Source organism: Centroberyx gerrardi, chromosome 10 (assembly GCF_048128805.1).
Source record: "Centroberyx gerrardi isolate f3 chromosome 10, fCenGer3.hap1.cur.20231027, whole genome shotgun sequence".
In the NCBI taxonomy this organism is placed as follows: Eukaryota; Metazoa; Chordata; class Actinopteri; order Beryciformes; family Berycidae; genus Centroberyx; species Centroberyx gerrardi.
The window spans coordinates 10,779,004-10,791,052 of NC_136006.1; the positions used below are offsets into that span (position 1 = coordinate 10,779,004).

Below are 12,049 nucleotides of genomic sequence, written 5' to 3' on the forward strand. Positions count from 1 at the left end.
TAGTGACGGTCCCCATACAAAACAATACAAATATCCTTTGTCTTTTGTTATTTTCATCTTCACCGCCCCACTTCATTCATGTGAGTGCCTGGAAGACAAGTTCGCTTAGAACAGTACTGCAACAAACATTATTCCAAGGTACATGTGTGTATTTTTCTCTTTCTGTTAGTGCTCTGACCTCACAGACTCTCTCCAGTGTGGACATCCAGGAAGTGGCCAAGTGGCAGTTCTGCAGGACCACCCATGTCCCCTCCTTAATGCCTGTCTCAATCATGTTCATGGCGATAGGCCCCTGGCCTTGGCCCAGAGAGAGGGAGGTCAGCTTGTTACCACTAAAGCCCTGAGGGATAAAAACGTACATGCACATACACATATGTAGTTGTATGTTGACCAGGAAAGGGTTCAAATAAAATAAATTCCATACTTTCAAGACCTGGGTGGGAGTCTTGGAAATCTTTGTTTGTTTCTTTTTTTAGCCTTGAAATCTTGAGGATTCAATTTCTTCTTTCATGTTCAGTTTGTAGACACAGTGGGATTCAAAGCTGTTAAAACTTCTCAGATGTCTCCATACCTTTTCATCTCCGAACTTGAGCAAGGCAGCCATGGGGTCTGAACCAGGGGAGAGGATGAAGATGAGGGCGGCACAGCAGTGGCTATCCACAAAGGCTTTGCCCAGGTTGAAAGGCGGAGCCTCAACGAAGGGGCGGCCCAAGCTGTCGGACACAAACTCCTGCACCATGGGAATGACCTGGTGGACAAAAGGAGAGTGGATGAGTTGGATATATTCAGAGTGTATGGCAAAGTAGCCCTGATTTGTCTCCCTTGATTAATTTTTCAGCCTTGAGACGGAACGAGTGCAGCTCAATATCCTACTAATAATATCCTAACATTTTTAAGAGCACAGTGATGTGAACTGACCTTGTCTGGTCTGAGACAACGAATCACCAGCATCTTCTGAAACTGGCCCAGCTTCTCCTGCCACTCATCAGGGAAGGGAGTCTGGTGGGGGCTCTGGAGACACAACGCACGCATGACAGACAACCCATCAAATCATTACATACATCCAGAGGAAGTACTACAAACTCCAGACTGTAGAGATGTTCATCCCATAGTATCTCTTGACAGTGAGTATGTTTACATGCACATTAATATTCAGTTTATATTCAGAATAATCAAATATTCTGTTTATTGATTTGGCTCATGTAAATGCCATATCCCATTTACAATGAGCCCGTATCCTGACTATGAAAAACCTGAATAAGCTAGCTGGGATATGCCGTTATGAATCACTATATTTTGGCATGTAAACACCACACTCTTATTGTTGGGTTTGGCCACATGGTTTTTTAGCGTACAGCACAAGTGCCGTTTCCATGGAGTCACAAGCATCAAAATAATGCGGCACTAATGAACACAGCAGGAAAACTATAGAAGGTCTATAGTTTATAGTACTATCCCCATGTATACAGGTATATGAGCAAAAATATTTACTGATCATTCCATGTAAACGGCATATCCCAACTAAGGTCTTAGCTGGGATAAGGCTCATATACGGAATATTGATGTGTAAATGCACTCGATGTTTCTTTGACATTTACCCAAATAAACAAGTAAAAAAGCCAAACATTTACCAGACTTTTGCTAGAAAAAATGTAATCTCCCTTGCAGCCCCCACCTTCTTTCACTAACTCACCGTTATCTATCACATCAAGCCAATAACTACATTCCAATACCAACGTTTAAGTGGCCTAACGATACAAACAAGCAACCCAGATAAGGAGGTCAGCCGAGCCACACAGATGAATAAATGCCATCTTTTAATGTTGTTTGTAATGAGGGAATTCACAGTCATTTTCATTCATCAGGCAGGGAGCCGCCTGGAGGGGATCGGCCTGTGCCACGCCATAATCAGGTTACTCTCCGATATAATGGAAGTGCCTTGGCATCAAACTTGTTTTTTTGAGAGGGGGGGGTCGGGCGTGTGTGTGTGTGGGGGGGGTATAGCATTTTATTGACCTGTAGCAAGATTAAGCAACGTAATTAAGCGATAAGAGAGGCAATCTGTGATGTGTATGGGGAAGAGAAAGAAAAATGTAAGAGGGAGACAGAGAAAGAGAGAGGCGGAGGAAGGAGAGGAAAAAGACAAAGGGGAGAGAGAGGGAGAGAGCCAGAAAGAAGGGAGGAGGGAACAAGAGAGAGAGAAGGGAGGAAAGGGAGAGGGAGAATGAGGGGGAGAGACATAGAGTAAGAGCCACTGGGTACTGGGGCAGAGCAATATGTTTGGTTAATTTGTGGCACAAGTGTGCTGGGGGAAGTGAGTGATAATGCCGGGAACTTTTTGGAATTATTTCCCCCAGGCTGTTTGTCGAGAGACTTCTGGCTATGTGTGTTGGCAGGTGCTTTGAGACGGATACACCTATTTAAGGTCTCCTGGGGATTCTCTGCGTGTGCATGGGTGTGTGTGCATGCGTGAGTCTGAGTGCCTGTGTGCTTGATTGAACAGCTGTTCTTGCATCAAGATTGAATAGATGTGAATTGTGCAACTGGAACAAACTAGATTTAATTAGATAAAAGTGTTATGTCAGATTCTGTTGATTGTAATTCAAAGATGGTGTGTGTGTGTGTGTGTGTGTGTGTGTGTGTGTGTCTGTGCAAGCACGCAGCAAGTGCACAAGCATGTCTGTGTGTCCTTGATTGAACAGCTGTTCTTGCATCTATATTGAATAGATGTGACTTGCACAACTGGAACAAACTAGATTTAATTAGATAAAAGTGCAATGTCTGATTCCATTGTTTGTAATTCAAAGATGGCGTGTGTTGTCACCTATGCGTGACAGCCAGTCAGGCTGTTAGACTGCCTAAACTATTTCTCTATTGCACTCTATCTTCTCTTCTTCTTTCCCTTTCTCACCTATGCATTCACACATAAAATTGAAACTTTAATGATCCTTGTGGGTAAATTGGGCCGTTGCATCAGCAAATAGCAACAAGATACAGTAAAGATTAACAGAATATAAATAAGATTATAGCAAAAGAGGGTCATAAGAACATACTGTATGCAACTAACAATTTAAACACTAGAACCTTATTGTTTGTTATATGATGATGATAATAATAAAACATTAACTGATGATATATTATAATCATTAGCATCAATAATCATTAGTAGTAGTAGTATTATTATTATTGTCTGTTCTCATTGTCACTATCATAGTCAGAACATAGACCTATTTATGAATGGAGGTAGCATGGGTAAAAAGAGCCTATGAACCAATTCATATAAATGTGCAGACTAGAACAGTTCAAGCAAATATTGAATAGATTAGTGCGGTGCATGGGAATGCAAAAAGTTTTCCAGGATAGTATGTACGGCCAGTGCAGACACCCTGGTTCAGCACCCTCCGATGTGGCTGTTTGAAGAGGAAGCATTACACATTTGATGGCTGTTGGGACAAAAGAGCACCTAAGAGAGGATGAAGCGGTGGCTGAAGGTGCTCTGCAGCTACTTCAGATCACCATAGATGGAGTGGAAGGTGTTGTCTAGGATGGACGTCAGTGAAGACCTCATCCTCCTCTCTGCTCCTCCTCTCTAGTCCTGCCTGCCTACCCCACCTTGGTGCTGCCTCCCCAACACAACACCGCAAGAACAGTGCACCAAAACCACTTTTTTTTAGCTGTAAGTCAATACATTTGCACTTGCTATAGTGAGAGACACCAGTCATGTTCAAAATCCTCACGTTAATGTGCATACTGACTAATTTTGTATTTTTTAGATTGTTTTTTTTTAATGGCGTACTTTCTATGCAAGATGATTTCACAGATGTGAGCCTTAACCCCTCTGCTCTACTCTCTGGTACCAAGCACCCAACCTCCTCATCCTTTTGAAAGAGAAGATGGACAGAGAACAACCAAAACAGAGTATTCCAGAAGTTTTCCTTTCCCTTGTCTTCACTAACACAGAAACAGATACATCACCCACAGACACACCCACCCATGTTGGAGCCCCACCCAGACCAGCCAGTCAGCCGGTGGACACTCACAGGACTGTCGTAGACCTTTTTCCACTCATCTTTGAGGCGGGCCATGTCACGACGCAGACCTTTGAAATGCTCCATCTCATCCAGGCGGCAGATCTCGTCCCAGGACTTCTTGGGGAGCCAGGTGCAGGGATTGGAATGGGGGTTGTCCAGACCCACACCGCCTGTCAGCAGGAAGCGCCACTCCCCCTCATCCACCTGGCCGGGGAGCAAAGGGCAAAGGTCAAACAATTCAAAATGTGGGTCTTTTGGGTTGTTGAAAAAATTTGATGATTGAAGTGTTTACATTTTAAAGATAATTTTTGGATGAGTTTGATGGATGGGTTGTATGCGAGTTAAAGATATAAGATGTAAAGAAAATAAGATGTAAAGCACTAAGATATAGAGGGCACGTTCTGGAAAACTTTTCCATTGGTGGCACTAGCGCTACCAACTTTGTCAGATGGTGGCACCAGCATATGATTTGGTCACACTATTTTTTAAATTTAGATATAAATCTTTTCTGCTGTCATCTTAGCGACAGCACCTGCTCCCTGCCTTCCTCCTCAGCATCATCAGCACCACTCTTCTCTGTCTCCTCCCTTCTCCTCATCTTTATTTTTAAAGTACTCAGCTATAGACTGCTTCATCTTTTCATTGACTAGGCATTTGTTACTGAACTATCTTAAGTTCGCATGACAGAGATACATTGAGGTACGTTTGAGATACGTTGTCAAGGTGAATGGTACGGCATGACTAACTACGGTAGAAAGATAAGCCAATATGGGACCAATTTGGTTGCAATTTAGAGCCGTGTTTGCATGTTGTGACTGTGTGTTTGTGTGTTTATGTGTGTTCCTACCAGCTTGTTGTGCATGAGCAGATTGACATTGAGGCAGAAGGAAAAGAGCAGCTTATCCTTCTCAAACAGTGAGCGGCACACATTGACATAGAGCGAGTAGGTGAAGTGGTCTCTCAGGATCTGCAGTCTGAGGAAGATACACATCCAAGCACGCACACACACACACACACACACACACACACACACACACACAAATGCACATGCACCCACACACGTATACACATATACACACACGCGTGCACAGATACACGCACATGATTCATGTCTCTGCTTGGAGCTTGACCTTTCTTAAATAACCACTAGCCACTAATGTAATTAACATGAAAAAATAAATAAATAACTTCATCTATGAATAAGATTTAACTTTTAAAATGTGGCCCATTTTCAAAACTTCCATGAGTTTGCCAGAAAACTGATGAAATTCCATGATATTGCAGAAATCCTGTGATCCATGGGAACCCAGGCTCAAACACACACAAGCACCCAAGCGTGTACGTACACACACACACACACGCACACACAAAACACAGATGTACACACAGCCACACATGCATAAAAATATTCACAGAGGCACACACACACACACACACACACACACATACACACACATCACAGCATAATGATTAATGTCTCTGCTTGGAGCTTGACCTTTCTTAAATAATTAAATATATAAAATGTTAGTGTGAGGAAGTCAATTCAAACTTGAGACAGTAACATCTAATTCATGTTTATATCTTTAGTCAGAACACTTTCAGTAGATTTTATGCCTCCAGTGATACACAGAATTTGATTTGATTTATGACTTTGACCACTTTAAAAACACATTAAACAAAAGTCAAATCATCGAGGATGTCACAATACAAGACAGAGACTTATTTCCTTGTGGTGAGGCAGGCTTGATATAATACATTTAAGGGCAAGTGAGTGAGTGAGCGTAAATCACTGAGTGAGAGGAAGCCCATGTAAATTACTGAAAGAAGCACGTGTCATACACTGTAGGGAACTTCCCCTAAATGACAGTGATGACAACTTCTGCCTTATTGATTGGTGCATGATCATAGTTGGCATCATAGACATTATTATGAAACTGCATTTTGAATAGACAACTAGCACACAAATACACAATAATATATACAGACAAGCTACACAGTGATGTATGCAGACAAGCATGCACCTACATGGGCATACTGTATGCACACACACACACACACACACACACACACACACACACACACACACACATACACACACACACACATTCCCCCTTCCCTGCAAAAGTTGGGATGAGCAATAGTGACAATAGTCGCCATTGACACAGTAGGCCAATTCCCATTAAGAGAAACATACAAAGCAACATTCCCTGGAGTGAAAATCTGCCCAAAAACAGAAGTCCTGTATTTATTCACATTTAACATAACACTCACACAATCTATTACTAATGGATTCCAAAATTCTTTCACTAGTTTACCAACCAAACATGACTTTTAGAGTGGAAAAGAACCCCCAGACAATGGCTGATTACCTGCCTGTGGCTGGTAGAGCAGAAAAACATAACTAGTACTTGGCTGATAGCTGGTATTAATTTCCCTGCCTGCTTACCTCTGCTCCAGGACATCGCTCTTGTCAGAGTTGTCGATGGAGCTGATGAAGAGGTTGATAAACCAGGTGAGGGAGTACTGGTACATGGGCTCAATGTTAGCCAGGTCGGCAATGGAGAAGAACAGGATGGCTGAGTGCACGGCGATGGGTGTGTAGCCCATGCGGGTCTCGTCAATCTTCACCTCTGTTACCTCTGCGACGGCCTGCTTCTCAGAGATCTCATTGGCGAGCACCTTGGAGGAGGAGAGGATCTTGACGGCCGTCTCATCCTCCAGGATGTTGCCCTCAGAGGAGGACAGCACCTCCAGGATCTTGTCCTCGATCTCCTTCAACTGTCTGCCGAAAACACAGGAAGGATTTAGCATGTCTACAGTTTCCATGCTGAGGAAAGACACAATTTCATCCATTCTTCTTTAAAGAGCAAATCAACACTAAATCACATAAGGCAGAAAACTGTTGTTTCACTGCTCTCTCTGAGTCCCTATTATAGTGTTGATTTTCTCTTTAATTAGTGGTGTGTATTACCTTTTGTTCTCTGCTCCCTGCAGGATGAGAGCCTGTTTCTCCTCTTCCAGGTCAGGCCTCTCCCTTGCCACCACAATGCCCAGCAGCTGGTCCTGCATGCCCTCTGGGGTAATCATGAAGTTCAACAGGGTCACCTACAACACAGGGGAAGGGATAGGACGCACACACACACACAAATAGTCATTATAAAATAATAATGTCATTCCATTGCGTGCATGTGTGTGAGTTTGTGTGTCCTGCCCCACCCCCCCCAGTATGCGAGCTCTCAGAAATTAAAGTGTGGCACTTTATTGTACAGTGTTGATAATCTTGGCTTCCATGCTGCACTCCCCACTACCTTCCTCTCCAATCAATGGCAATAACTACTCTGGCCTTGGCAAGGTACAGGTAGGATGCATTTACTCTTTTCCTCTCTGTGAAAAGTGCTGCAACTGGGAGTGAAGGAGTGTGTCTTTACCACAGCCTTAGTCATCATGCTCTGCACTTTTCCAGAGGTTAAAAGCCTATATCTGGTATCTACTCTCCGCCCTAATAAACGAGTGCACTTCTCCAGGGCCTAATTCCATTTCTATTGATGCAGCGGGCCCACTCAGCTGGTGGTAAAGACTCGGAGCCCATATAAATCTCCCATTTGGCGTTTTCACACATACACCCTCCTTCCTTGCTTCTCTTCCTCCTTTGAGCTCCTTAGGCCTGGCTTACTAGGGGCTTGCCCTCTTGTATTGAAAGTATTGTATTTCAAATGGGACTCAATGGGAATAATGGGAGCCTCATGGAAGTGTACTGTAGGCAAAAAAAGGCTTGGGTGAAAAAAAAGGATTGAGCCAGTTGTGAAAAATGAGTTGAATCTATCTAATAGGTGCCCATAAAGAGCAGGGCTCCCCAAATAGATGCTTGAAATGTGATCCTCAGTAATGCCTTCCAACCCCTCGCCTCTCTGTAATGCAATTTCCTTTAATGCGCCTTTTCTTGGAATAGCTTTTTATTCTGAGACTGTGCTCCATTGAGGAGCTGGTATCGGTGGACTACGGGCCACTGTGTTTAAATGGAACATTATTGAGTAATGCGTTGCTGGGGTAAAAATGTGCTGTCATCTGAGTGGTATGACCCTTTGGAGCGAGAGCCAACAAGTAAAAATAGGGCTCAGAAAAAAATCATCTCCTACTTTGGGTATAAAGGGTTGCAATAATTCTTTAGGGCAAGGGCCATTTTGCTATTTAGTTCAAACTTTAAATAAAAAAAAAAAAACACATCCCAAATGGAGCGCATCACATTTTGATTGATCAGGCCTATTACAGTAATAACCTCTCCCTCTCCAAAATGGCCTATAATAGCCTGAACTACGAGCTGCACTGTTGAAAGAGAAAATACAGTGCCCCACATGATATTCACACTTCAATAACACTGCAATGTCTCACAGCATCTCAGTTCTATCATTCTGATCTAATAACAATCATTACGGAATAGCACACCAAACTAGGTTAACTATTAGGTCTGATGAAAATAATATTTTAAAGGCAGAGGAGTGCAGATAGCTGTGTTGGTTCCCCTTGGAGCCGACATTCTATCATTCTCTTCTGTGTTGGCAACAGCACTGGTGGGAGATACATCTATCCTCGGCTGCAGTGGGATTGAACGGTACCAGCTCCATCTGCGTGCTGGGGGAGGGTGGAGGAGGCATGAAGGAGTGCGGGAGGCTCATTAGAACAGCTCTGGCACCTGCTGCAAACAGCCGCGGCGAGTGGCTACTGACAGGAAATGCTCCCACCACACGGTCAAGCTCAGCCAAGAACGGGCAGAGAGAGAGAGAGAAAGAACCCGGGTGAAGTCAAATGCTCATCTTATGTGTGTGTGTGTGTGTGTGCACGTGTCTGCCTGTCTTTGACTATGAATGTTTGTGTGTGAGTGGCGTGGGGGTGGAGGATGGGGGTTGTAGTGGTGGTGGTGGTGATGGGACTTTATTACATCCTTTGCACGCAGATATGTATTATGTTCACCGGGTTTGTTTGTGTGTCTCTTCGAATATCCATCACTAATATATCTGCAGTTGTTAAAGATTGAGCCACGAAACAAAACAAGAACCAGAAAAATTCAGTGGTACTGTAGGACAAAAATTAGGGGTTGAGCTAGAAGGGCTTTGGTGTTGACGTGGATGCAGGATGTTAAAGTACTGATAGTCTTACTGTCATACCCCTCATGTCAAACTGTTGCAAGGTGAGAAATGAAGAATTGAGAGAGGGCCAGTAAGGAACACAGTAATGAAACCGCTGCAAACCTCTATTGCTGTGATTAAAATGATTACTGACTTTTCCAAATACAGTACTGACAATAATGTCTTCAAATACATTCAATATGGCAACATTTTCAAATGTAAACATTTAAACATTTAAATAGAGCAAAAATGTGTGTTTTTACAATTTAAAACACAAGCGAAATTGTTTATTGGGATATTGAAGGATATAGCGGTTTCTGGGGTAGTTTCCCACTTACCTTGACAGAGGTCTCAGGCAGGTAGTGGGGGTTGCGTAGCTTGGTAGTGATGTAGAAGCGGAAGTCGGGGGCATATTCAATGGTGGAGTCGCCCAGGCGGATGCACATGGCACCGCCCTGTTTAAAGGTCTGTTTCAGCAGCAGAGGCTCCAGGATAGGGTCCAGCTCCTCACCGATGTTCTCCAGGAGCACTGCAAGACAACGTTCAAAGTTTGTCAATGTTTTCTAGCCATGGAAGGTTGACTGAGCACCCCAACTCAACTACAGTGAGTGGCGTAGGAGTAGGACTAGGAGAACCTCCCCAATACTGAAATCCCATACCAACAATCATGTCAGAAAATCTTTTTCACACAAGGAGTGATGTTCAAGCTCTCTAATGAAGCAAAATAGATTATATCTCAATCATTTTTGACTAACTCTAACCCATAATGTTCAGGTAATGGATCAGATCGAAACTTGTGTCAGTGGTATTGATGCATCCTTTGTTCTAAAGTATGATACACCTATCGCAGCTAGATATCGTGTAGTACATTACTTTATATCCCCCTGAAATACACTGATAGGACGAGACAGATAAGAGCTGACCCCTCACCCTCTTTCAGCTACCTGTGATTAGCACTTCAACAATGAAGTCTAAGTGCAGTCCAGGAAACTCCATGTACACAAGCCCGTGGAACGAGACAATCAGCAGCAATCAGTGAAATGAGTCAGAGAGTTACCAGTACCAGTTGTGAATCCTTTATTCCCATGACATCATCATTAGAGGCCCTCTGAGGTGTTCACCGTGATGAGGTGAAAAGGGTTGCGAATCGTTGGATGTGATTTCACATTAAGTATGATAATGATTTTCTGGTGTTAAGTACGTTAGCCCATCTATAATTGACATTATGCCTGGAGGTGGTAACCAGAATGCATAAGCAATAACAGCTGATGAACCGTCTCTCACCACAAGCTGGAGACAGTTGACTTAATTGGACCAACTATCTCCGAATTGCTTTAGAGCTTTATTATGTCAGGTCTGGTATATCACTGGTATAGATCTGGCTATAGTCTGTTATATAGGGGAGGAAAAATGAGTTGAGACAAGAGAAAGGATACTAGCACAGATACAGGATTATAGGCTGCAATAAAACAGCTAGCAGACTGCAAAATTGTGAAAGGAGAGAGCAGGCTGTGAAGGGAGGCACTGTGCCCTCTGGGGACTATTTTGCACCCTGCAAGGACAGCGCTACTCTCTGGACTGTTAGCCTTGCAGTCTGCCAGTAAGCAAAGACGTGATGGCTGGCTGAGTTGGGCCATTGTTTAGATTTCTTTTTAATGGCTATGTAGCTGTCTCTCTCTTTCCAACTCTATTCTTCTCTTACTGTTCCCTCTCTCACTCCCTCAAAGTCCTATGCCAGGATGAAAGAGCATTTTGCCAAGGCTGCTTGTTATATTGTGTGCTTCTCTAAAGAGCTAGAGAGGTATTTTCTGAAACGCAAACTGTAATCACCTGGGTCAAAAGGTCAAGTCCACACAGTAGCATTGGGAATTGAGGCAATGTTGTTCTACTTCAGGGCTCAAGGTTTAGAGGGAGGTCTTTATAAACCAGTAGAAAAGACAGCGGCCACATCTGCCCACACAGAAATATCACATGCCAATTTGACCCTGATAATAGGCAGGCAAAATATAAGTGCAGAAAACACACTTGATTTCTCCTAGGCTTTTGTGTGATTTACAGCATTTCTATATAATGAGCGGAGCAGTAGGCCTTAATAAAGGCTTACTGGAACTTCTCAACTCAGAAATACTGCTTATATGTTTTGACTGTATTTCTTCCCCTGCAGAACAGTGAACAAAGGAGAATAGCATTCTGTGCACAGCACTGATCCGTTCCTGTGGTGAAGAGAGACTCCTTCAGGCAGTAAGGGGAGCTGCACCTACCTGAGCTGTCCACAGAGCTTTATAGACGGATGAGTGTGTGTGTGTGTGTGTGTGTGTGTGTGTGTGTGTGTGTGCACGCGTGTGTGGGAGGGTGGGGGGTTGTTACAGAGAGAGAGAGAGAGCGAGAGAGAGAGATGCACACATATGCACACATGCACCCAGGCACACATATACTTAATGCACCAAACCATGCTTCCCACAGACTTTGTCAATCAATAAAAGGAGAGATTTGCAGAAAGAGGGTCACACATAAAGGGGCACACTCAGATACACACACACACACTTGATCAACTTCATTCATTCCCTAACCCTAACATGCCCGATCAACACCCTTGGTCTAATTGCCTGAACCCTAATTCTAACCCCAAAACCAGTACCCCCCACACACACATACACACACACACATACAGCAGATGCACTGATAGACAAACACATGTGCAACTTTACCTGGCGTGCCGAACTGGATGCAGTTCTCCAGCGTACGTACAAAGTCGGCATCACTCAGCTTGATGATATGTAGGCTGTTGGCCTTCTCCATGTTTTTCACCCACTTGTTGGCCTGGCCCTGGGGATCAATCATCAGGGGCCACCGCCTGGCGTTACTGCACACGCACACGCACACACACACACACAC

At 43.7% G+C, this 12,049-nt stretch overlaps 1 protein-coding gene across 1 annotated transcript in view; it reads right to left on the bottom strand.

Annotated features, from left to right (window-relative positions):
* The window catches only part of dnah7 (dynein, axonemal, heavy chain 7), a 92,202-nt gene that overhangs the window by 15,729 nt on the left and 64,424 nt on the right, over nt 1-12,049 (bottom strand). The window contains exons 48-56 of the mRNA XM_071897834.2: nt 11,863-12,017; nt 9,493-9,683; nt 7,003-7,136; nt 6,478-6,813; nt 4,879-5,005; nt 4,041-4,235; nt 919-1,011; nt 572-748; nt 179-340 (exon numbers count right to left, since the gene is read on the bottom strand). Coding sequence (XP_071753935.2) covers nt 179-340; nt 572-748; nt 919-1,011; nt 4,041-4,235; nt 4,879-5,005; nt 6,478-6,813; nt 7,003-7,136; nt 9,493-9,683; nt 11,863-12,017 — 1,570 coding nt within the window. The remainder of the gene's footprint in view (nt 1-178; nt 341-571; nt 749-918; nt 1,012-4,040; nt 4,236-4,878; nt 5,006-6,477; nt 6,814-7,002; nt 7,137-9,492; nt 9,684-11,862; nt 12,018-12,049) is intronic.